General features: G+C 49.9%; 1 protein-coding gene across 3 annotated transcripts; it reads right to left on the bottom strand.

The window, feature by feature from the left end:
* Positions 1 to 6,556: 6,556 nt before the first annotated feature.
* On the bottom strand, positions 6,557 to 26,736 carry CSF2RA (colony stimulating factor 2 receptor subunit alpha; the record flags this gene model as incomplete). 3 transcript variants are annotated; one of them, XM_082609768.1, is made up of 12 exons in its annotated part: positions 6,557 to 8,391; positions 9,124 to 9,205; positions 11,032 to 11,128; positions 12,760 to 12,895; positions 13,594 to 13,623; positions 14,127 to 14,260; positions 16,542 to 16,714; positions 16,807 to 16,936; positions 20,200 to 20,323; positions 21,312 to 21,454; positions 21,906 to 22,013; positions 26,678 to 26,714. In XM_082609768.1, the coding sequence occupies 12 exons, from the start codon at positions 26,712 to 26,714 to the stop codon at positions 8,296 to 8,298; spliced, it is 1,290 nt and encodes a 429-aa protein (XP_082465894.1). In that variant the 3' UTR covers positions 6,557 to 8,295. The 3 variants fall into 3 exon arrangements, with proteins under 3 accessions (XP_082465894.1, XP_082465895.1, XP_082465896.1); XM_082609769.1 differs by having other exon boundaries at positions 26,551 to 26,680; XM_082609770.1 differs by lacking the exon at positions 21,906 to 22,013 and having other exon boundaries at positions 26,678 to 26,736.
* Positions 26,737 to 26,756: the final 20 nt, after the last annotated feature.

Here is a 26,756-nt window from a genome sequence, read left to right as displayed (position 1 = left end):
TAGTGACTGTGCTGGTCACAGAGCAGGGTCTGTCTGGTCTGGGCGGCCGGGCTGGACTTCAGAATTTAAGCTGGCAGGGTGGGGAAGGGGCTTCTGGATTTGCTCCCTGAGTCCAGGTGGGTGGTCATGGGTCCCTGGTCCTGGACACCCTCCCACCGTGTGAGATGCCCTGGCAGGTCTTGTCTTGTAGGGCTGGACCCCTGCGTCCCTGTGGGGGGGTGATGTCTGGCCCCTCCTCCTGTGGGTGGTCTTCCTGTAGCACCCCAGCGTCTCCATCCCAGGGAGGCATCAGCCCCCAGAGCACTGGGGTCCCCGGTACAGCCCTGAGGTGGAATCAGTGTGCTGGGGTGAGGCAGGAAAGTGCATCCTCAGGGCTCTGAGAAAGTCAGGAAAATGCTGGTTTTATTCCGGGCTCTTCCCTCCCCACCCCATCCTGGCCCCTCCAGACCCAGTACAGACAAAACTCTCTGCGCAAGCCCCTCCCCTTCCACCCCTCCCCTCCCCAAGCCTCGGGGCTCTGTTCAGGGACTTTGTGGGCCTCCCTGGAATTCCCACAACCCAGTGGAGCAAGCACTGTCTTCAATCCCATTTCACAGATGCGGCCCAGAGAGGGCAAGCAGGCTGCCCAAAGTCACACAGCTGTGATGGCGTATCCCCTGTGCGCACCTGGGGACTGTTGCCTGGAGTTCCGAGTCTGCACGCAGCTAAACAAAGAAAGCATTGCTCTGTGAGCAGGTATGGCAAACACGCAAAGACCCTGCAGGGCGGGTATGGCCCAGTCACTCGGTGTCTGTGGGGATGTGCAGAGGGGTCCCTAGAACGGGGTGGAGGTCATTTATGACATTGGGGGATCCACGTAGCGTGATGCCATAGTGAGCAGATTCTCAGCCTCACGCTGTTGGGGAAATATAATTAACCCCAAGCGTCCTGTGAACCCAGAAAACCTTCCCACAATGACTGGAGGGGAAGAACACATTTTTATCACTGGAGGAGCCCAGCACCAGGAAGGGACGCCCATCACAGGCTGAGACCCGGCAGGGACCGGAAGAGTCCCACCCTCTCGCACAGCCCGGAGGGGACGACCAGCCCCAGCCTTGTTCTCTGGATAAACGATCTCTATTTCCTGAACCAGCAGGTCTTGACAGCCCCGTGGGCCGCGGAGGGTTTGTCCTAAACCCCCCGGTTTATCGGGGCCCCATCTACGTTAACCAGTTGCCTCTCTCCGGAGAAAAAAACCACGCGTCTCCCAGCTTTCTGCCAGTAGGTTCGCTTGCAGCTTGGAGCGAGGTCGTACTTGACCTAATGTCGCAGAAGAGAGAGTTTAAACGATCTTTCTTGGCCTCTCACCTTCTGAGGTGGCCCACACTCTGTCTGTGGTGTGTGTTTCTCTCTAAATAGAGAAAAACAAATATCATATAATATCACTTATATGTGGGATCTAGAAAAATGGTACAGATGAACTTACTTGCAAAGTAAAAACAGAATCACAAGATGTAGAGAACAAACGTATGGTTACCAAGGCGGGGTGGGGGGGGCGGGATGAACTGGGCGATTGGGATGGACATCTATACACACTACTATGTATAAAATAGGTAACTAAGGAGAACCTGCTGTACAGGCACAGGGAACTCTACTCAGTGCTCTGGGGTGACCTGAATGGGAAGGACATCCAAACAAGAGGGGACAGGTGTATACGTATAACTGATACACTTGGCTGCACAGTAGAAACTCACACAACAATGTAAAGCAACTCTAGTCCAGTAAAAATTAATTTTAAAGATAAATAAAATTCTTTTCCTTAATGTTAATTTGTGTTTTTCCTTACAATTCTCATTTACCTGGCCTTCACCTCAAAGAGGGCATGCACTGGGGTTACCGGACAAACGCTGGCCTGTGTTTGGAGGGCCTGTGAGCTAAGAATAAATTGTTACATTTTTAAAGGGTTGTTAACAACAAAAAAAGAGAGACTGGATCTGGTTGACAGATGCGCGTGGCCTGCGGAGGCTTAAGTGTCTGGTTTTCACAGGAGCGAACGTTTGCGGATGCTTGGGGGAAGTGGATGGAGGTAGGGCTGTGGGTGCAGGTTGGGGGCACTTTAGGGCAGGGCTGGGGGTTGGGGGTGCACACAGTCGGGAAGGAGCCTCTTTAGAGGGGCGAGTGGGCAGAACTCTGTTCCTTCCAAAGCGGTAAGTCCACCTCCTGACCCCCCAGAACCTCAGAATGTGACTTGATTTGGAAACAGGGACTCTGCAGAGGTGATGCAGTGAAGGGTCTGAGATGAGGTCCTCCTGGAGGAGGGTGGCCCCACATCCAATGACAGGGTCCTTCTAAGACACAGAAGAGGAGAGACACAGACACAGAGGAGAAGCCCCATGAAGACAAGAGGCAGAGACGGGAGGGAGGCGGCCATGAGCCCAGGGACGCCTGGAGCCCCCGAAGCTGGAAGAGGTGGGAAGGACCCTCCCCTGGAGCCTCTGGAGGGACCGCGGCCCTGGGACACCTTGACCTCAGACGTCTGGTCCGCAGGACTGGGGGAGGATGGACGCCTGCGGTGTTTCGCCCCCGGGTCTGCGGTCATGTGCTGCTGCTACCCCAGGACACTGTCCATGCTTCCCCCCACCCCGGCCCTCCCGCCTGTACAACCAGACTCAGATTCTCCTCCAAAGGTCCCCATTTCCCCCCCACCCAGCCATCACTGCCCCTGCTCCCTGGTCCCTGGCAGAGTCTGGACACCCCTCACCCTGCCTGTGCACGTGAAGACACCCGGAATCCCCTCTCTGGCCTCCACGAGAGTCAGCACTTGCCCAACTTTAGTTTTTCCTGGGAGAACCCTTTCCCCCCAGCACGGGGCTGAGAGCTCACCCTCAACTACAAGGTGTTTCTGAGTCCAAGCGCGCTCTGCCTGAAAACGAGGTACGACTGTATTTGGAAAGCCGGCAGCCTGGAAAGATGGCAGACGAGTGTCTATAAATAACCATCTATCTTATCGGGGTTTGGATGCCAGTTTCTTTTATAGCACAGAGAGGGGGAGGAGATGAGGAAGTAAAGTAAAAAGGCCGTAAGTTTTGAAAATATCCCCTGGAATGGCCAGCCTCGGGGAGGGGGTGCGTTCATTTCTTCTTTCTCGCAGCCATCCGCAGGTGGGCAGGGTCCGGATGCTTCCCTGAACAAAGACACTTTGGTTTAACATCCAGGCAGGGCAGCAGGGTTCCCCGAGGCAGACCACTGTGTATAGACAGTATCCTTTTCGTGAGAAAAGCAGCGGGAAGCAAGGGTTAAAGTGAAAGAAACAGATCCAACGTGGAGTCAGAATTGGCTCGTCCCTGTTACACCTTCACAAGACTTCATCGATCACGTGACTGCACAGGAGCCACCTGGGCACGTGAACTGGATGCTGATAGACATCTCAGCCCAGGTGTGTGATGGATGCTTCTCCCAGAAGCAGGTGGGGGTAGGGCCCCTGTTGTCAAGGTAAAGAAGCCCCGAGGAGCATGGGCTGCAAAGACAACGATGGCAACCATGACTGGGGCCCAGTCCCCGCCATCCCCAGTGGCACATCCCACGGCCTCTGCTGTGGCCCCCAGCCCCTGCCGTGGCCCCCAGCCCAGGTGGAGCAGAAGGAGGGTCAGGATGGATGGAGGGGAGGTGGGCCTTGGGCATTGCAGCCCATAGGGAAGGCTGCCCTGTGATTAAAATACAACATCATTGCCAAAAAAAAAAAAAAAGACTTTCCTGACAGTCCAGTGCAGGGGGCATGAGTTTGATCTCTGGTTGGGGAAGATCCCACATGCCATGCAGTATGGCCAATAAAATTTTAAAAAATAAAATAAAATAAAATGCGGCATCATCACCAGATGATTGGTTGAAGGAGATGTGGTGTATACATACAGGGGAATATACTGGGAAACCAAAAAATTCAAGTGACTTACTTTATGGAACTACTCGATTTATTGCGATGGTCTGGTACCAAATCCACAGCACCTCCAAGGTCTGCCTGTTTACCTGTATGGACAGGTATTCTCTGTTTTAAATAAGTTGAAATCTGGGTGCTCACAGCAACACACTGCTCACATGGCCCCAGCATCTTCACCTTGACTAAGTTTGTGTGGCCTTGGTGAAAATGATTTCTAGCTTGAAGTCCCCATAAGAGGGCAGAGCTGGACCAGTCTCCCAGGAGCCTTTGACAATCAGGGCGCTTCGTGTGCATGACCCAGGGAGGGGGCTTTGCAGAGACCAATCAATCAGAGAGAGAGAAGGTTGTGAGGGTTCTTGATCTTCCGGATGACGACTTCACCAACTCTCATGGTGTTATTTCGGGGCCACTGAAAACATCTCCTGAACAACAACAAAAAATGTGTCCAGTCCCTCGTCCCCCTGAATTTAAATTCCTTTAACGGGGACTTAGAATAAAATATGCCTGTCTGGGAGGCGTTTTGCAAATTCATACTAAAGTGGTAATGACTGATATGGATCTGCTCATAAATGCAGGAAGTCAAGATGTTAAGAAAGAATGGAGAAGAAAAGTGGAATAGAAAGAATCCTAAAAATAAAATGTCTCTAGTTCACCATGTCCTCCGCATGGCCCTGTACCCACTGTTTGCTGTTGGATAGCTGTTACCAGAAGTTGTTTTTTTTTGTTCGTAGAATTTTTTTCCCCCATCTGGACCACTCTAGGGCAAACTTTCAAAGCGGAAGGCAATTTCGAGTTCCTTTGTCCCCTCTCAACCCGGTGTGTGCCCTGATGCTGTTGCTACACTCCCACTGCACAGATATCCCCTCCTCTACCCTCGCCCTCGGATGGGCAGACGGACGTCTGGTCATTGGGGAGGGCAGTCTAGTCTCTCAGGCTTCTGGGCGGCACTTCCTTTCTGATGACAGGTCTTGACCTGAAGGAATGGCCCATAGGATGGGACCTGGGGCACTTGGGAGTGAGGGGGTGATGCACTGGAGGAATAAAGGGGAGGTGAGTTTCCCGGCTCACGTGCTTGATCTTACAGGTGGGTAGGTGGATGGGAACGTCAGCAGTGCTTCTCCTCATGAAGCAGGGGTGAGCTGCAGCCCCCTGGTACCGGATCTGAGGCCACCTTGACCATCCAGGAGATTTGGGAGCTGCTGTCAAGCCCTTGGTAGCTGCACTGGGAACCTTTACTCCACAGGAATCTGCGAATGCTTCAAATCAGGACTTTTTTTTTCCTGGGTGAACCAATTTAGGGGCACTTCATGCCTCTGAAGTCACGTGCAGGAGCTGGGAGGTCGCTTCAGGACCTGGACATACAATTTTTTTCCCTGGGGTTTTGTCAGGAGCAAATGCTGTGGGAGGGGACAGGTGCTGGGGGTACAGTTGTTGGGGGCAGGTGTCCATCTTCCTGGTGGGCAGTCTCCAGGAAGAGCACAGGGACCCACCGGAGCCTGGACGGCCCCATGTGAGGACATGTCGCAGTGTCCACCTGCTGTAAATATTCCTGTGGTGGTCAGTTCGTGTGTCCGGATGTCCAGGTGACAGCCCCACTCATTCAAACACTTACCTGGGGGTGGCTGGGAAGGTGTTTGCTAGGTGTGACTCAAGTCCACAACCAGCTGACTTGAAGTAAAGAGAAGATGCGCCATATGGTGGCGGGCCTCATCTAATCAGGCGACGGTCTTAACAGCAAACGCCAAGGTTTCCCAGAGAAGAAGGAATTCTGACTCATGATGGCAGCGTCAGCTCCTGTCTGAAATTCCAGCCCAAAAGAAGGAAAGTCCTTCTTTTAGAACCCCGTGGAGAGGGTTCATGCCAAAGTGAGATCATCCCTGGGACATGCTTCAGAGTTCCCCATCAGGCCATGGCTCTCCTTGGATACCACATTTCCTAGGATCCTTCCCTGGCAGCCCCTCCAAGGCCACACACGGCCCCGTCTCCCCTCTGCCCCCGGAACATGTCACTCACACGCTGTCCACGGCTTTCCCTGCTGTCCAGTGGTCGGCTGCCTCAGCAGGAGGGGAGCTCCATCGGGGCGTGAGTTTTCTTCAGTCTCCCCCTTCCAGTGCCCCTTGGTACCCCGTGATCCTAGGACAGAGCCCGGCGTGTGAACCTGTGCCAGGTCAGTCTCTGCTGACCGAGTGCCTCAACTGTCTATTTAAGGCTGCAACTTAGGCAGCTGCACAGCTGCCCCGAGAGGGGTCCCCAGGAAGCACATGCTCGCCCTCTGCCCTCCCACGGGGAGAGGATGCGGGGAGGCGGCTGGTGTCACTGGGACCAGTCCCACCACCCCAGCTGTGCCAGCCTCACACATCCTGTTGGGCAATGCTCTGGCCTGCAAGTTCCTGAAAGTCTGCCTCTGCAGCCGCTGACCCCTCGTGTGAGCACAGGGGCACCACTGTGCAAACCACACAGTCACCAGGAGGGTCCAGGCTGGGCCTCCCGGGTGGCAGAGACGGGCAGGCACCTGCAGCCTGAGCCGATCACCACCGGGGCCACAGAAAGATACAGGGGCGTTAGGTGCTTAGTGCCTGGGGCATCAGTCCAAGAACTCATTTTTTTCCATTAGAATGACCTTAGTTTCTTTTTTAATGTTTATTTTATATGGGAGTCTAGTTGACTTACAATGTTTTGTTGGTTTCAGGTGTACGACAAAGTGATTCAGTTATATATATATATATTTTTTTCAGATTATTTTCCACTCTATTACAAGATATTGAATATTGTCCCTGTGTTACAAAGTAAATCATTGCTTATCAATTTTATGTATAGTAGTTTGTATCTCTTAATCCCAAACTCAATTTATCCCCTCCCCCACTTCCTTTCTCCTTTGGTAATCATCACTTTGGAATCTAAAAAATAAATGAATTTATATACAAAGCAGAAAGAGACTCACAGACATAAATAACTCATTTCTCTTGAGATGTGACATCCGTGCCCTAAAATGCTCAGCTGCTGTGTCTTTCATGTGGGTGTGTGCGGTCTTCTGGGCCATTTTCCAACACCTACAACCGGCTCCCCAAGACTCCAGACCTTACTCCCTTCAGACCCCCAGTTGGGAGTCCCGGGCAGCCTGGACTTCCAACCGACTGACTATAAATCAGGGCTTCCCATGACCCGCCTCCGCAGGGTTGATAATTTGCTAAAACTGCTCACGGGACTCAGGCAAAGACTGGAATTGAAAACAGACTTTGCTGGTTTATGATAAAGCATGTAACTCAGCTGGTTTTGACTTAGGGTCCAATCAGATGGGAGGGATGCACAGGCCAGGTATGGGGAGGGGACACAGAGCCCAGGGGGTCAGGTGCGAATTCGGGGGAGTGAGGGCGGCTCTGAGCTCGCCCATCACAGCCGCTCAACCAAGCTTCCCTCCTTGGGCTCCGTGTGGTGCACAGAATAATGTCCCCAAGGACCTTCAGGTTCTGATCTCCGTGTGGTGCACAGAATCATGTCCCCAAAGAGGTCCACATCCTAATACCTGGACCCTATAAAAATGTTGCCTTCTGACAGAAGGGACTTTACAGATGTGACTAAGTCCCAGATCTCGAGATGGGGACTTGGTCCTGGATTACCCAGGTGGGTGTGACATAATCCACAAGCATCCCTTATAAGCAGGCAGGAGGGCTTACAGGCTATAACAAGTAGGCACCCTCTGTGTCGACTCAGTAATTGTGGTCCTGTTAGAGCAGCCACTGGACAGTCATTCCTTTCTAAACTGCAGCTAGTAGAGAAAAAAAGAGGATGTAAATCTTCTGCCAGTGGAAGCGGGCGGCGGCACAGGCCCTCATCCCAGCCCCAGCGGCCAGCAGCAGCTCGGACCCCTTCCTGTGAGGAAGGGATGGTGTTTCCCTGGAGGAGCTGGAAGGCGCATCACGTGGTCAGGATCGACGGGCCTCGAAACATCCCTCCAACTACAAAGCGTCTTTGCAAAACATCACATTATTTTTTAGAGTAAAAAAACAAAACAAAACAGAAAGGTAGAAAAATGCTCAAAACAATTTTAAAAAGCTACATTCAGGGCTTCTCTGGTGGCGCAGTGGTTGGGGGTCCGCCTGCCGATGCAGGGGACACGGGTTCGTGCCCCAGTCCGGGAAGATCCCACATGCCGCGGAGCGGCTGGGCCCGTGAGCCATGGCCACTGAGCCTGCGCGTCTGGAGCCTGTGCTCTGCAACGGGAGAGGCCACAGCAGTGAGAGGCCCGCATACCGCAAACAAACAAACAAACAAACAAAAACCTACATTCAAAAAAATTAAGCAAAACATTGAAAAAACATTAAAAGAAACTGTAAAAAACCCAACAACTTCCAGAAAGTCCCGGGGATACAGACATCTGGAATTCACGCATTCGCTGGGGCTTCTGTGACTTCTTCCACGGCTAAGACCTCTTCCTTGTCACCTTTTCCCACATCATGTGTAAACTTCTCCCAGAGGATCTGATGGGGAGAAGGATGGAGGTGTCAGGAGCCCCGTGAGCAGTGGCCACGGGGGGTTTAGCTAGAAATCGGAGACGGCTCTCTGTGTCAGATCTTGTAGCTGGCAGATGAGCTTGTGGGAGGGACATCTGAGCCTAGGGTACCACACACGCTAGGGCCACCCGGAGCTCAGGGGGAGTGGGACGTGGCTCATCCTGGCCCCCTGGGGTGGGCAGGACCCTGGAGGTCCCAGAGGCCCGGAAAGGGTGTGGGTCGGTGCTCCTGAGAGGAGAGATGCCCAGCTCAAGAAAGGGGGTGAGCAAGCTGAGAGCTGGGGGATATGCAGAGCAGACACTGGACAGCAGAGTCGGTAGACGTAGCCCCCGCCCCACGGAGAGGCAGACGTGATGGGTGCACCCAAGGGCGGTCTCACGTATGGGGGTGTCCCTTGTCCCTTGTCCTTTTTCATCCTGTCTGGAGCTGTCCCCTCCCGGAGGTCTGGTCAGAACCCTTTCAGTCTGCCTCCACCTCTCTCTTTCTCTTTCCCCATCTTCCGTCTCTCCTCTGCCCCCACCCAATTTCCCCAGACACAGCTCGCAGGTAAAACCCCCGTCCCTGATCCCTGAGAAGGCCAGGGAGCAGGACACGGGATGGCAGCCACTTCCTGTGGACCCCTTTGGGTGGACACAGTTGAGATTCTGGGGTCACTGTTCCCTCTTCTCCATCCTGGTTTGCCCCCCACCCCATATGTACCTCGTGGTCGATTTGATGGTTATCGTTCAATTTATCTTTGATCCGTGGAATTGGCGGGAATAACCTGTGCGTCCCTAGGAACCTGGTGAGACAAAAAATGTGTGAAGAGAAGACCTAGACGTCCAATTTCCTTCCTGCACCCAAAGGGGACACGTTGTCATGTCACGTGCAAACACGCCATCCAGGCTCATTTCTTCAGAACAATTTCCTTTCAGAATCACAGAAGGACCAACTCCAGGCTTAGACCATGGAGAAAATGATAGACTCTGTGAGGGTCTTTCTAGAACCTTCACTCACTCCCTTGGGCCCAGGGATGGGAGTGGGGGACATGTTCAGTCTCCAGCAGCTTGGAGGAGTCTGGGGTCTCTGCTGTTTAAAGACCAGGAGGCTTATCCAACCTTGAAACCCACGGGTTCCAGATTGGGCCGCCTTCTGTGGATGTCACGTATTTTCAATGCTATCTTTTAACCAGCATATTCCATGGTCCCGCAGCACCCTAGTCCTGCTGCATGTTCACAGGGGCGTTTATTTTCTTTCTCACCACACGAATGGTACCTCCAATCCTGTGACATCATCAGGAGAGGTTGTACTGAGTTGAAAGGTAGCCTCCAAAGATATATTCAACTCCTGACCCCTGAAACCTGGGAGCGGGAATTTATGTGGAAACGGGGTCTTTGTAGGTGTGATGCAGTGAAGGGTCTGAGATGAGGTCCCCCTGGAGGAGGGTGGCCCCACATCCAATGACAGGGTCCTTCTAAGACACAGAAGAGGAGAGACACAGACACAGAGGAGAAGCCCCGTGAAGACAGAGTCAGAGACGGGAGGGATGCGGCCACAAGCCCAGGGACGCCTGGAGCCCCCAGAAGCTGGAAGAGGCGGGAAGGACCCTCCCCTGGAGCCCCTGGAGGGACCGTGACCCTGGGACACCTTGACCTCAGAGGTCTGGTCCCCAGGACTGGGGGAGGATGGATGCCTGTGGTTTTAAGCCTCTGGCTTGTGGTCACTGGTTCCGGCAGCTACAGGAAACTCACACAGCTTTCCTTTAAGATAAGTCTTCCGTGTAAAGCATGAGATCTGTCCCTGTTACCACAGCCAGTGACCGGGCTGCCCAAACGCCCCTTTGCTCCCAGGTCCAGTGTCCCTGGGAACAGGGGTGCCTCTCAGTTGCTTTCACAAGGCAGACCAGTGTCTTGCCTGGTCCTGGGGGACATTTAGCACAGGACGCCCAACCAAGACAGGGGCATCAGGACAGGGGCCGCAGGTGGACTCCCACAGCATCCCCACATCCTGCAGGAGGGTCTCCAGGTGCAAAATCTCCCCATGCTTTGCAGAGTGCGTCATGCCATACGCATGCAACTTTAGTCTGCATGTTCATTGCAAAGCATTTGCCCGGTGGTCACAGACCCTGCATGATGCCAGGGTCACACAACAGGAAAGATGCCTGCAGAGGTGCCCGTGGACAGGCTGATTGCAGTGGTCTGGGAGCCAGGGCTGAATAACTTGTGCTGGGGGAAATGAAAGTCAGAGGAGGAGAGACATTCTGAGAACCCCAGAAGCTCCAGGGGCTGAAGGCAGGCAGAACTCGGAGCACAGCAGAGCTGTGAGGGGTGCCCGGCAGGAGTCTGGGGGCAGGAAAGACCCTTGCTGGTTGCCAGCCCGCCTGCCACTGACGGATGGAGCATCAGAGCTCTTTCTCTCCTGTGTGTTTTTCCATCTCTCCAACTTCCTTCCCTTTTTCCAGACAAGTTTTCCTCCAGAAAACCCACACGCCAATTGGCTGCTAGGACTGCCTGGGATGTTTGCAGGCTGCCCTCTCTTTTTTGCCAGCCGACTGGGCCTGCCTTTGGAATAAACACCGGCCCCCTCCGCTCACCACCGGGATGCCCACCTAGGACGACCTGGGGTTACCTTTTGAAAAGGCAGCTGACGATCAAGCCACAGACAAGGGTCCCCAGGACCACCAGCAGGTAGACATGCAGCAGGCTGGATTCTGGTTCCGCAGAGCCTGGGGAGTGAGAGGGGAACACGCCAAGTATGCCGGGGGCCGGGGCATGAGCGGTCACCACTCAGCCAGCTTATGTCCTCACTAGCTCACGGAGGAGGAAACATGCCCAGAGCAGGACGGACATCTAAAGAAAGGACCCAGTCCTGCAACTTTCACAAAAAGATGTTCGTGAGACAACACGACCCCGGGATCACGTCCAAAACACATAAAGTGATTTTAAGGCACAGCAACCCAAAGACCGAGAATTCAATTTAAAAACGGACCAAAAAAGGATGAATACACATTTCCAGGCGTGCGGTTTTAAACAAAATTGCGTCCCATCTATTCTTAAGCTTTAATTTCGCATGTCATTTAGAATAAGTGCTCTTTACGGTACATTATTTTTATAAAGCAATATGTTAATTGTCAAAAGTGCATACTCTGGAGGGGAAATGAAACCAAAAAAAGTCACATGGATGTCAGCCAAATCTGTTTAGAGCTCTATTCCGGGAAAAGTCTATTCTTTTTGTCTATTCTTATTTTGTTGGTGGTGGTGGGGGCATATTTTAAACCCATTTTTAAAGTGGGTTGTCAGTGTTTTTGTTCTTGGTTTCTCAGAATACTTTTTATGCTTTGGAGGCTTGGCCCTACTCAAATGATTTGAAATATTTTCTCCCCTTTCATGGGTTGTCTTTTCACTGTCTTGAGCGTGTCCTTTGATGCACAAGAGTTTTCATTTTTGATGAAGTCCGGTTTACCTATTTTTTTCTTTTATCTTTCCTGCTTTTGGTGTCACGGCTAAGAACCCACTGACAAATGCAAGATGGCAAATCAATTCCTTATTGTACTCAGCTCTCCCTTCCAGCTTATGAAATATTGCTGAATCCTTATTTCATTTCATAAATTCTACACCGGCAGGTATCAAAGGCATTGATCTTGGATCAGAAAAAAACAAAACCAACGTATGCATGCTATGCTTGCTAAAACACTGAAGGTGTTTGAGACTGCATGTAAGGGAAGGTAGACTCTTAAGTATCAGATTGGCTTTAGGGCCAAACCATTATATTCTTGCCAACTAATCAAAGTTAGAAGGAGGAAGGCAGTAAAATCTGTCAGGCTAGGGCTTCCCTGGTGGTGCAGTGGTTGGGAGTCCGCCTGCCGATGCAGGGGACACGGGTTCGTGCCCCAGTCCGGGAAGATCCCACATGCCGCGGAGCGGCTGGGCCCGTGAGTCATGGCCGCTGAGCCTGCGCGTCCGGAGCCTGTGCTCCACAACGGGAGAGGCCACAACAGTGAGAGGCCCGCGTATCACACACACACACACCAAAAAAAAAAAAAAAAAAAAAAAAAATCTGTCACGCTAGCCCTCCCCCGATTAGAAAGAAACGGAGCCAGTTTGGATGTGAGCTGTATCCTGACCAGAGGTGGACCGTGATAGCTGTCTGGCGTGACCAGGAGGGATGGGTCATTTCCTGGTGGGGCGGAGGCTTAGGAAGGCTCTTAGTTATTCTTAAAGGGTCCCTCTCACGAGCCCTTGCTGTTGCCAGGGGAACAGTGTTGCAGGGGCCGGTGGACAGGAACCCCTCCCAGAATGGCTCAGAGATGAATTCAGGATGCCAGGATCTGTCCAGTGATGATCTTTGGACACGTACCAAACTCAGCTGGCTGACTCCAGGCACCCCAGTGGGCTTTCCGGGCATCTGCTGTCCTGATCTTCACAGTATGTTTGGCTCTGAACCCTGGTCTCGGAAAGCTGTATTTATTCCCCGAGTCACCGGACACCACAATCTTTGGAGAAAACAGAAAGTTAGACAGAGTTGTTGCCTGTGTTGAGAAACAAAGTGCGGGTGTCTTTTCAGTTGCCCAACTGAAGAGAAAGATTCAAAGCCACACTCTCCCAATTTGGACATGAATGTGGTATTTTACGTCCTGAGAACTTGGGAGGAATGCTTAAGGGGATAATGACAATGAGTGATTCTGCCATTTTCCGAGTAACCACTCCTGGGGTTGCTAGGATCGTAAGTATAGAGGCAGAAATGATTCAAGAGCTACAGTGAGTATGAACCAACCCATGGATGGATAATGCCCCTGTAAAGGATGTTAAGAGGACCAAGTTCAACTTCCTCATCAGACAGAGGAGGACACTGAGGTCAGAGTGATGGTGAAACTTAGAAAAGATCAACAAAAAGTACTTTGATGATCAACCTCGAGAGGAATTTTGGAAGAAGACATCATCTCCTTGACACTCCAAGGAATATTTCCTTGACCAACATGGATAGAAGAGGGAGACCCCATCCAGGGGGCTACTGGGGGGTGCCCCTATATCACTGACTGGACGGTACTCTAGGGAACCTCCATCCTCTGGTTTTTACCCCATCCCCATCCTGGCCACCACTGGACCAAGTTTGCAGTTGGCATGTGTCCATTGCCCAACATTGTACACTTAAGCTACAAGGGTGATATTTTGGGTCAGAGTTGTAACTCACCAGTTGATTTCTACCGCTTCCGGTATTACTCTAGAAAAAAAAAACCCAAACCAAAATAGAATGTTTATTTCTCTCCATTTTGAAGGTTTTTCATAGTTATCATCCAATCTCTCCCTTTGAGTGCAGTCAGGAAAAACCGAAACAGTCAGGGCCCAACAAAGGGTTGAGCTCCTTTTGTCCCCCCTAACCTACAGTGGACTCCACATAGAAGGATGGAGCATGTCCACAGGAGGGAGGGTGCCCCTGTTCATGGCTCCTTCTAGAACCTCAGCTGGAAATGGATACTAATAAGAATTCAAGTGGGCTTGGAGCAGAGGTTCCTCCTTGTCTGCACTGGGTCCAGGTGGACATAGGGAGAGGGTTCCTCCTTGTCTGCACTGGGTGCAGGTGGGCTTGGAGCAGACCCTGAATTTTCCCAGATGTTCACCCATTCTGAGCCCACCTCATGTACCCCACATTCTCACGGTGGGTCATGGGGGTGGCTGCCAAGCTTCTTGAGGCATGGTGCCCTGCTTGTAGCAGTGTCCACTCACCTGTCTCTGGATGTCCAGCTGGTACTGGAACTCCCTGATGGACAGTGTTTTTCGGGTCCTGGGCTTTTCCCACCGGATGAAGCAGTGTGATTCGTTGCAGTGCACGGTGATATTGGTGGGTGGGTTGTATTGCTCTGTAATGAGAACCCAGCAGACACCTCTAATCCAGAATGCTTCCCCTGGACCACAGAGAGGAGACCCAGTTCTGCCTTCCCAACATTGATGGTAGCTCACCAAGGTCACTGGGAGGCAAGGGTGGGTCTGAGTGTTGGCTCTTGGGGAAGATGATCAATCATCAGGCCGCCATGTGCAGAAGGGAGGAAGTTTGGGTTCAAGAAGACCTGGGGAGACTTCCTTGGTGGTGCAGTGGTTAAGAATCCACCTGCTGATGCAGGGGACATGGGTTCGAGCCCTGGTCTGGGAAGATCCCACATGCCACAGAGCAACTAAGCCCATGAGCCACAATTACTGAGCCTGTGCTCTAAAGCCTGTGAGCCACAACTACTGAAGCCCATGCACCACAACTACTGAAGCCCATGCGCCACAACTACTGAAGACCTCGTGCCTAGAGCGTGTGCTCCACGACAAGAGAAGCCACCACAATGAGAAGCCCCTGCACCATAACAAAGAGTAACCCTCACAACTAGAGAAAGCCCACGTGCAGCCATGAAGACCCAACACAGCCAAAAATAAATAAAATTTTTAAAAAAGAAGACCTGAGGAGGTAGGTGGTGATAGGTTTGGAGGGCAGGAGAGAGGCTGGTTTGAGATGTTTTTAGCCTTAAGAGGCCTGGACTATCTTATGGGGTCAGGGAGCCTGCAGGTAGAAGGAGGAGGCTGGCATTCAAGAGAAGACATTGTTTGGCATACGGGAGTATCTTCAAGAGACCAGCCTGCAGCAGAGCGGTAGAAAGAAGAGAAAGAGCTGGCAAAAAAAAGAAGAAGAAGACGTGAATTCACAGTGGTCCAGGATGGGTGGAGGGGCTTGGACTGTCAGATCCTAAGGAGAGAAAGAGGAGGTGGCATCTGGGTAGATTCAACTGGGTGTACACTTGTCCTTGTAGCAGGTTACCCAAAGGGAGGGAAGGAGGGAAAGATGGGGGCTTGGAGGAATCGGGTCCACATGGAGCTAGCAAAGTTATGGTTTCCAAATGGGGGAGTTGATGCATGTTTGAAAAGGTCAAGGAACTTTAGTGGCCTTCATCGTTGAACAGATATCCAAACAGTGACCCCATGACGGTGCATGCCAGCAATCAACAGGATGGAAGTTCTGTATCTGACTGCATTTTGATGGGCGTCTGTTCCATTCTAAAAGCTGAGACTCAATTCTGTTGTGGGACCCTTTGAAGGTCTGTTTGGACAGCTTGGCTGTGTGAAGCTTCTCTTGTGACTGTGAATCTCATGGACTCCACATCCACATTGAGTAGATCTGATCGTCTTTAACTTTAGAGATGAGATGCTCTATCCCTAAGATACTTACACTGGATTTTCCAGCTCAGAACAAAGTAAGGGATATAACTCTTTGGGCCTATCATTGTGATCTGGACTTAGGATTCTGCACCCAGTTCTGATGTGTGGGACTTCCCTCTGACCCCCAACACCACCAAGCAATTCTCTGACACCAGCTGGGTGTCCTACAATTCAACTCAATTCTGACACTATCTACCTGGAGGTAGCGTCAGATTCCACAGGTGAAGGGCTCAGCCCTCCCACTTCAGATGTCAATCCCAAATCCAGGTCATCACCTGTGCTTCCAACTGACCTGCTATAGATCAAAGATTCCCCTGACCTCCTCCATGGGTTTGATTAATTTGCAAGAGAAGCTCACAGAACTCAGGAAACATTTTACTTACTAGATCACTGTTTTACGATAAAAGGACATAACTCAGGAGCAGACAGACAGAAGAGATGCATAGGGCAAGGCATGGGCAAAGGGTGTGGAGCTACCATGTCTGCTCTTCTCGGGTGGTTGTCTCTCTAATTTGTGGACATGTTTGATTGAGTAATTAAGAATCTTGAGATGAGGTCATTCTGAATAAGGTGAGCTCTAAATCCAATGACTGGTGTCTGTATAAAAGGAAGGAAGGGAGATTTGTGATATACCAGGAAGATGGACATGTGAACAGAGATTAAAATGATGCATCCATAAGCCAAGGACTCCTGGCCATCACCAGAAGCTAGGAAAGAGGCATGGGAGCAGAATTTCTTTCAGACAGTCCAGAAGGAACTAACCCTGTCAATGCCTTGATTTTGGATTTCTGGCCTCCAGAACTGCAAGAGAATACATTTCCATTGTTTTAAGCCTCCCAGTTTGTAGTCATTTGTTACAGCATCTCCAGGAAACTTATGCAGATTTCAATGCAAATTCTATCGGACCTACTAGGCAGTGGTTAAATCACAGGTGGTTGCTCTCACCTATTTCTTTTAACAACAAAACCGAATCGAAGAACTGGATTCCTGTTTCTTGGCTGGTACCGTTAACCAGGAAGTAACTGTACGAAGTTAATCCCGAGAGGTCTTGGAGGTGACATCCCACATGGGTTCCCGAGTCTTTTAGGTAACAAGGACATTCTCTTTCGATTTTTTTCCTGTAAGATTCCAAAGTGTTCAGAGGATAATCAGGGCATATTTCTTTCTTCACTGTATTTCTCAGGGTTGTCTACATGAGGTCAACACTTACTTTGAGTCTCTTATATACAAAAAATATTGAACGTCATTGGGCGCTGCTTGGCCCTTGGCCCAGGTGCAGTTCATGAAATCCGCATTGTAGATAAGACAGGAGAAGTTTTGGGCAGCTGTGCCCTCCGCACCTGGGAAGAGACAGAAACAAAATAATTTGTACGTGGAGTTTAAAGGGGGATGGACCGGATGGCTTCATGGTTCAAAGAAGAATCAATACCAATTCTTCTCAAACTCTTCCCAAAAAGAGAAGAAGAGGGAACACCTCTAAACTCATTTTCTGAGGTCAGCATCACTCATCACTCTGATACCAAAGCCAGAAAAAGACACAAGAAAAGAAAATTACAGGCCAATATCCCTAATAATCATAGATGTAAAAATCCCCAACAAAATGTTATCAAACCATATCCAACAGCATGTTAAAAGTCAAATTTATCCCTGGGATGTAAGAATGATTCAACATATGCAAATCAATCAACGTGATGAACCACATTAACAGAGTGAAAGTGATAAACCACATAATCATCTCAATAGATACAGAAAAAGTGTCTGACAAAATTCAACATCCATTCAGGATAAAAACTCTCAACAAAATAGGTATAAAAAGGATTTACTTCAGCACAGTGAAGGCCAAATATGAAAATCCCACAGCTAATGTCATACTCAATTGAGAAAAACTGAAAGCGTTTCCTCTAAGATACTGTACAAGGATGCCCACTCTCAACACTCCTATTTAACATAGTACCTGAAGTCCTAGCCAGAGCAATTAGACAAGAAAAAGAAATAAAGTTATTCAAATCAGAAAGAAAGAAGTAAGATGATCTCTGTTTGCAGATGATATGATCATATACGTAGAAAACCCTAAGACTAAACAAAAAAATTATTGAAACTAATACATTTAGTAAAGTTGCAGGATACAATATCAACATACACAAATCAGTGGCATTTCCACACAGTAACAATGACATAGCTGAAACAGAAATTAAGAAAAAAAAATCTCATTTACAATAGCAACAAAAAGAGTAATGTACCTAGGAATACACTTAACCAAGGAGGTGAAAGGCTTGTAAGTTCTATGTTACAAGACATTGATGAGGGAAATGAAAAAAGACACAGATAAATGGAAAGACACCCTGTGTTAATGGACTGAAAGAATTAATAGTGTTAAAATGTCCATACTACCCAAAGTGATCTATAGATCAATGTGACCCCTATCAAAACCCTAATGATAGGCTTCCCTGGTGGTGCAGTGGTTGAGAGTCCGCCTGCCGGTGCAGGGGACGCGGGTTCGTGTCCTGGTCTGGGAAGATCCCACATGCTGCAGAGCGGCTGGGCCCATGAGCCATGGCCGCTGGGCCTGCGCGTCCAGAGCCTGTGCTCCGCAGCGGGAGAGGCCACAGCAGTGAGAGGCCCACGTACTGCAAAAAACAAAACAAAACAAAACCCAATGACATTCTTTAAAGAAAAAGAAAAAGCAGTCCTAAAATTCGTATGGAACCACAAGACTCCAAATAGTGAAAACCATGTTGAGCAAGAAGAACAAAGCTGGAAGCCTCATGTTGCCTGATCCCAAGATATATTACAAAGGTACAGTAATTAAAACTGTACTATGATGGCATAAATGTAGACATAGAGATAACTGAAACAGATTAGAGAGCCCAGAAATAAATCCCCACACTTATGGTGTACTGATATTTGATAAACCTGCCAAGAACACACCAGGGAGAAAGGATTAGTGTCTTTACTAAATGATGATGGGACAACTGCATATCCAAATGCAGAAGAATGAAATTGGTTCCTTATCCCACACCACATACAGAAATCAAGTCAAAATGGATTAAAGACTTAAATATAAGATCTGAACCTGTAAAACTCCTAGAAGAAAACATAGGGAAAGAACATCTTGACATTGGTCCTGGCAATGATTTTTTGGATTTAACACCAAAAGCAGAGGCAACAAAAACAAAAGTAGAAAACTAGAATTGGATCAAACTAAACACTTCTGCACAGCAAAGGAAACAACCAACACAGCAGAAAGCCAGCCTATGCAATGGGAGAAAGTATTTGCAAACCATATGTATCTGATAAGGAGTTAATATCCAAAATATATAAAGAGTTCAAGCAACCCAATAGCAAAAACCAAATTTTTAAAAAACAAATAATCGGATTAAAAAACAGTCAAAGGATCTGAATAGACGTTTTTCCAAAGAAGACATCCAAATGTACAACAGGTACCTAAAAAGATGCTCAACATCACTAATTGTCAGGGAAATGCAAATTAAAACCACAATGAGGTATCACCTCACACCTGTCAGAATGGCTCTCATCAAAAAGACAAGAAATAACGAGTGTTGGCAAGGATGTGGATAAAAGGGAACCCTCGTGCCCTGTTGGTGGGGATGTAAATTGGTGCAGCCACTATGGGAAACAGTGTGGCGATTCCCCCCAAAATTAAAAGTGGGATTACCATATGATCCAGCGATCCTTTTTATGAGTGTATATTCCATGGAAATAAAATCTGGATCTCAAAGAGATATCTGCACCCCCATGTTCACTGCAGAATTATTCACAGAAGCCAAGATATGGAAATAAACTAAGTGTTTGTGTGGACAGATGAATGAATAAAGAAGATGTGATACACACACACACACACACACACACACACACACAGGAATATTATTCAGCCATGAAAGGGAGGAAATTCTGCCATTTGCAACAACATGGATGGACCTGGGGGGTATTATGCTAAGTGAAATAAGTCAGACAGAGAGAGACAAATACTATATGATTCACTTATATGTGGAATCTAAAGAAAACTCATAGAAACACAGAATAGAATGGGGGTTCCAGGCGCTGGGGAGGGTGGGGAAAATGGGGAGATGTTCATCAAAAGGTACAAATATCCAGCTATAAGGTGAGTAAGTTCCAGTGATCTAACGTACAACATAGTGACTATAGTTAAAATACTGGATTGTTCACTTGAAATTCACTAAGAGAGTAGATCTCCAGGGTTCTCACCACAAAAAAACAAAGAAACAAACAAAAAAACCTATGTGACAGGATGGATACGTTAATAGCTCAATTGTGGTAATCATTTCACAAAGTATACATACATCAAAACACCAAATGTGGGACTTCCCTGGGGGTCCAGTGGTTAGGACTGTGTACTCTCACTGCTGAGGGCCCACGTTCAATCCCTGGTTTGGGAACTAAGATCCCACAAGCTGCACAGCATGGCCAAAAAGATTTAAAAAAACACAAAACACCAAATGTACATCTTAAATATATGCAATTCCTATGTGTCAATTCTATCTCCATAGAGCAGAAAAAAGTGGGGGAATGTACCCTGATGCTCATGTGGGGAGGAGAAGAATCACCACCATGTTTTCCCTACCTGGGTTCAGGTAGACCAGTGTTTCTGAAATTCGTCTTTGGTTGATATTTACTTCGACAGTGAGCGTGACTCCCCCATGGAGAGAACAGTCCTGAAAGGTGCACTGACATTCGTTGTCTTTGACCTGAAAAGATGTCATCAGTCAGTGAATTAAGAACCAGTCTTCTTTCGTTACATCCTGATGTTGTTTGCTCCTACCCTGACCCTGTGATGACATCCACCTCCCTCTGTGACATCTCCCCCAGGTACCTTCTTTGGGAAGACACCACCTAGCAGCGTTCAGAAGGTCAGAATAGAGCTCACCTTTTTTTAAAAAAAATAAATTTATTTATTTTATTTATTTATGTTTGGCCGCGTTTGGTGTTCGTTGCTGCGCGCAGGCTTTTCTCTAGTTGCGGTGAGCGGGGGCTCCTCTTCGTTGCGGTGTGCGGGCTTCTCATGGCGGTGGCTTCTCTTGTTGTGGAGCACAGGCCCTAGGTGCGAGGGCTTCAGCAGTTGTGGCATTCAGGCTCAGTAGTTGTGGTGCATGGGCTTAGTTGCTCTGCGGCATGTGGGATCTTCCTGGACCAGGGATCGAACCCATGTCTCCTGCATTGGCAGGCGGATTCTTAACCTCTGTGCCACCAGGGAAGTCCCAGAGCTCACCTTTTAATATGAGAGCCCTCATCCCTTTAAACTGTATGGGAACTTCACACTCTCTTTTATGGGATTGACTTTTCTTGTCCTATCTCATACCCACCGTTCTCTCACAGGTGTCATGTTTACATTGTATCCAAGTCAGTCTGTTTACTTTATTTCCATTGAACAGGCAGAGCTAATGCTATTTCTCTCTCAGGATTAAGACTTGCAGATGGACTAACTGAGCAAAAGGCTGCCATTGCAAGCAGCCAGGAGCCCCCAGGTTAATTGGAATAGGGATGCCTGAGGGAGGAATGGGGTTCTCTCAGGGAATCAGCCCTCTGGACACATGTTGGACACGAGCAACACTTTGCTGGTACACTTGGAACCGTGAGTCTGTGATGTGTCCCAATGTCAGGCGTATGTTTCTTATTTGTCCTGCTTGACGAGAGCTCTACAAAGACCAGTGATTGAGCACACCCAATCCATCTTACCTTTTTTTTAATCTGACCCTTCTCCTTGTGAATCAACACACATTCCCCGTAGGTAGCGTTTTCCTGGCAGTCCCAAGTTAATTTTGTCGTCTTTGGGTCAAACTTCACATTTAGACTGGAGTTCTGTTCCACGGTTGGAAGATCTGAAACATACAGCCTCAGGAGTCAGAAACTACTCTTCTCGCGTCTCCATTCTCCCTTAACCAAGGCGTCTCCCATCTTGTGAGCAGAGATCAGGGCTGGGAATCACTGTCCCCCTACCCCTCTCACATCCTCATCACCCCCTACCCCTTTCCCACCTCTCCTTCCTGCCCTTTCTACAAGGGGAGATGTCAACAGAGCAGGAAGCAGCAAAGGCTATTTATTCAGATCCTGCCATAGTAAAGGGAGTCGGCCACCATCACCTGTGTCTGCAGAATGGGTGGGGGAGAATTCACATCCCCAGAAGGGGGGGGAACACAACAGGAGGCGTGATGCTGGTTGACCGTTGCATATGAGGATAAAATGAAATTAGATGCAGGCATTGGGATGTGTCCCCCAGAACCCAGGGTCGTGGGAATGGGAGCAACAGGAAGAGGTCAAGCACATTCATACGTTTATCCCAGTGCTCCTGGGTCAGGAGGAGTGAGGGGACCAGCAGCGTGGAGAGCAGAATGGCCATCGCCAGGGCACACATGGGGCTGCCCGAAGGATGTGGAAGTGCTGGGGGAAGAGAAAATCAGCTTTCATGGGGGTCTGGACATGGAGACCAGTGATGTTTCCCTGGGGGGATGTCCAGGGAAAAAACACAGGACTCTCTCCAGGGTGATAGTCAGCATGGTGACCTGGCCAGCCTGGGTCACTGTTGGCGACAGAGGGTCCTCAGGCTTCAGTAAGCCTCAGAGGTGGCCCCAGAACCAAGAGCCTGTCCTCAAGCCTGAGCACCAGGTCCAGTCTTCCCAGTTACCCTCTGAATCACTTTGAGCAAGCTGCCCACCTGCCTGGTCTGTAACCTGGTGGCAGGGGTGGGGGGGTGGGGGGATAACTCCCAAGTCAAAGGCAATGAAAGGCCATGTACCACGCCTGAGGCTGGGGCTCCTTCATGCAGTGGGAGATCCTTGGGAGACCCTCCACCTGACCCTTCAGCATCCTTTCTCCAGAGCCTGAGGATGAGGGTCGCTCCATGCAGTGCATTTGGGGAAACCCAAACCCTGAGTCTCCAGCGTGGTTATCAGAGTCTGTGGATGGGAACCCGTCTGTGCTGTGTCTTTCTCTCTGCCCTGAGAGACTGTAAGCCCCTGGCCATAGCTGTTTCTCTATCCCCAGAAATGCGTCCCCAGCATATGGGTATCAGGGCACTGGATACACATTTTACAAATTGAGTGGACTATTTCTCCAGAGCAGACTGTGCTAAAAGCAGGTATAGCCCCTGGAGCAGCTGCTGAAGTTGGGAACAGAATAGCAGGGATGGTCTATGTAAAGAAACTATGAGCCATTTATATACATATATACATTATTATATAATTCCCCTATGTATTAATTATAAAATCTATCTCTTCATTTATAATATATATCTTCATATAAAATTGTATATATAATGTGAATTATAGAGAAATAAGTCATGTTTGTATGAATATGAACAATTTTATAAATAATATTGATACTTAAGGACATCCTGTCCCTTATTTATATTATCTTTATGCTAGGAGACTTCACAGTTTGATCCCTTCATTATTCACACCCGATGAGGGAAGTTGATAAATGAGCAGAAGGACAGACACACAATCAGACAGATGTCATGAGTTTGTAGGGGCTGAGCCTGACGTGGATGTACAGTTCCCCACAGAGCGTGGAAACTGGGGAGATTTTCCTGCTCGCCAAGAAAACTGTGGCCTCTGTTACTTTTCTTGTGCTCCTGTAGCAAATTCCCACACACTTGGCATTTTATTTTTTAATTTTTTTATAAATTTATTTTTATTTATATTATTTATTTTTGGCTACGTTGGGTCTTCGTTGCTGCATGCGGGCTTTCTCTGGTTGCAGCGAGCAGGGGCTACTCTTCATTGTGGTGCACGGGCTTCTCACTGCTGTGGCTTCTCTTGTGGCGGAGCTCGGGCTCTAGGTGCGCGGGCTTCAGGAGTTGTGGTGCATGGGCTCTAGAGCGCGGGCTCAGTAGTTGTGGCGCACAGGCTGCTTAGTTGCTCCGCGGCATGTGGGATCTTCCCGGACCAGGGCTTGAACCCGCATCCCCTGCATTGGTGGGCAGATTCTTAACCACTGCACCGCCAGGGAAGCCCCAGACTTGGCATTTGAAAAACTCCACACTTAATCTCTTGCAGTGCTGGAGATCAGAAGTCTGACAGGGTCCCTTTGGGGTAAAATCAAGGAATTGGCAGAGAGCTGCTTCCCTGTGAAAACTCCACAGGGTAACGTGTTGCCTTGCCTTTTCCAGCTTCCGGAAGCCACCTCCTTCCTGGGTGCATGGTCCCCCTCCATCTTCAAAGTGCATTAGTCCAGCCTCTTCATCATCACAGCACTGCCTCTCTCTTATAAGGACACTTGTGATGACACTGAGCTCAACCAGATAATCCAGAATAATCCCCCATCTCAGTACTTTGCACTTAGTCCTGTCTGTCATGTAAGGTAACATAGCCAAAGTTTCTAGGGATTAGGACATAGGTGTTTTGGGGGACGTTTTCTGTCGACCATACGGGGATCAGGACGTGGAATTCGTGGCTCAGGTGACCCATGAAGCCACGGCTACCACATCACAGTGATTATAAGATGCTTTGGGGGGCTTCCCTGGTGGTGCAGTGGTTAAGAATCCGCCCGCCAATGCGGGGGACATGGGTTCGAGCCCTGGTCCAGGAAGATCCCACATGCCGCGGAGCAACTAAGCGGCCTGTGTGCCAAAGAGTGGCATTGCACTCTTTGCCTGTGTCACCCTGGGTGACTTTGGCATCTATTGTACAAGGGGGGCCTCCCGACTTCCGTGAGCCATCTCCACCAGCAAAGACCCTCCCCTGCACCCCAGCTGCCTTCATACATGCAGTCTCCCTGGCCTGTGATCACCTGGACACCCCCTCTCGGAGACGTGTTCATGAGTGTCCCAAGCCTGCTGATGCTCCACAAGCACCGGACACCCTCTCCTCACACCCCAGCTGCCTCTGCTAAGAAGCCGCCAGCACCTCCTACGTTTAATTCGCTGTTTCCATGAACGCGCCTCCTATCCCACCTCCTCTGTCGAAGGCTGGACTGGCTCATCTATTGGAGCCGGAAAGGGAGGAGGGAGGGAGGGAGGGAGAAAGGAAGTAGATTCCCTGAACCTTCACCATCTCCTCCTGGATGGATCCCAACAGTGGAGGACCCCACCCACTCCCTTTTTCAGGTGTGCACACCTGGGCCACCGCACACCTGGAGACAAGCACCCAGCCTCAGATTCCTGCCCCCAACTCCCCCCACCCCGCCCCCTGGGACCTCACTTGCTATCAGAGAGGAAATAAAAGCCACAGACCAGACCTGTTCCAACTTCCCCACCTGACTGACATCTCCTGCCCTCCTCCCACGGTGGGAAAGCACCCAGCTTCCTCCACCTGCGAACGGGACCCTGGACCACCCAGCTTTCATCTGGGTCTTGTCCCCGATCCTCTGTGCTGGGGCCAGGGCACCCTCCAGCTGCACCCCAGAGGCTCTGGGAGAGGACCTTCCTGGGTCAGTGCACGCCCACAGCGACTCTTGCCTTGCCTTGATTTTCACATCCGCAATTTGTGCAATGCCCTTGCAGTCTGAGCTGAGCTTCACTTAACAGGACGGGGGATGGGCCGCGGAAGGGCCACAGTCCAAACATCTTAGTCCTCAGTGGTTACAGCACCTGCGTTCATCACCGGACCCTCCGTCCCATCAGCTTCCTGGGTGCACTTTTCTCCTCCTCAGTGTCTCGCTTCGTCCCTGCCTTGGGGAGGGGGGTGGACACGCAGCGGGCACCCAAGGATACACACTATCTTAGACTGATCGACAGCCTACAGCCCGGTTCCCCATTCAGCTTCCTCTCAACTGAAACTCCCTTGGCTTCTTGCTCATTATGATGGGGCAAAACCAGAAACTTCTGTAAACTTGACTTAAAAAAAAAAAACCGAGTTCTCGCACACCACAAAGGGACACAGAAACCCACCCAAAGGTTGCTGCTTGCAATCGTCAGTTCATCGCAGCCCCCGGCTCTTGGTCGAGGATGCTGAGAAACCTCCAGAGGACAATTCTCGCAGAGTGTGAGATAATCAGTGCTATGATGTATCATGTTCAGACATAACCTGGTTTAATTCTCACCCCCGTCCTATGAGGCGGCTCCTGGTACCCGCACAGAAGTGGCTGGAAGACCAAAGCCGCCCAGTGAAATCTCATTCTTTTACTTTATTTGTTGCCTTGATTTTTTTTAAAGTCGAGGCAAAATTCACATGGTATAAAATTTGCCCTTTGAAAGCGTACAGCTCAGCAGCACTTAACACATTCGCAATGTTGTATATCCCACCACCTCTATCTGGTTCCAGAACCTTCTCATCCCTCCAAGAGGAGACCCCGACCCCATGAGCTGTCACTCCCCATCCCCCTCCCCCAGCCCCCGGACACCATGAACCCACTTTCTGTCTCTGTGGATTTGCCCGTTCTGGTTGTTTCCTATAAATGGAATCATGCCATATTTTGCCTTTTGTACCCACTTTCCCACTTCTTTTGGTTTTCACCAGGCTGGGTTTTCTTTCCTCTTTTAAAGATTTCAGCTTTCCACAGATGTCAGCTGGAAAGACCTTGTCTCAGAACAACCTCTCTCACATTCGAGGCACACAGGAAACGCCTTACAGGGGCGTGGGTCCATGGGTGACCCCTGCACAAGCTGGCGTTTTGATCTCGCTGTGGCTCTGGGGGTACCACGCACCACTGTGATCGGGCAACACACAGACACAGAATGCAACGCCACCCTCTTCAACAGCACCTGTAACCTGGCCAGGCTACCCGCTCCGCAGGACACACAGCTTCACGAAGGCGTCCCACCCGAGCCTTTGGACTAAATCCAAGCCGCGTCCCAGGCACAGGCTTGTGCGGGGAACTCCACAAACTCCCACTGCAAGCTGGCTCACTCCCCGGGACTCATTCAGATCTTAAAATGCAGCTTCACGTGCTACGAGACGTACCCATCACCGGTAACCATCTTCACCTGGGTGCCATTCACCCAGAAGCTTTTATTGCCCACCCTCAAGTTCTCACCCACCTGGAGCGCCAGCTGCCCGGAGCAGCAACAGAAGCAGGAAAAGGTCCCCTAGTGACTTGGCACTTTGGAGGACCCCAGGATCAAGGGGGCCGGACTACCCCACCGTACCACGCTCGCCCCTGCCAACCTGTGTTCCTCCATGCTGCTGCCTGAAGCTCCCACATCTGGCCGATCTGATAACTCAGTCTCTTCCTCGTCCGAAAGCA

The sequence above is a fragment of the Mesoplodon mirus genome, assembly GCF_964341445.2.
Source record: "Mesoplodon mirus genome assembly, chromosome: X".
Lineage (NCBI taxonomy): Eukaryota > Metazoa > Chordata > Mammalia > Artiodactyla > Ziphiidae > Mesoplodon > Mesoplodon mirus.
The sequence above is the reverse complement of the archived record's forward strand: the minus strand, read 5'-3'. Positions and strand labels throughout refer to the sequence as shown.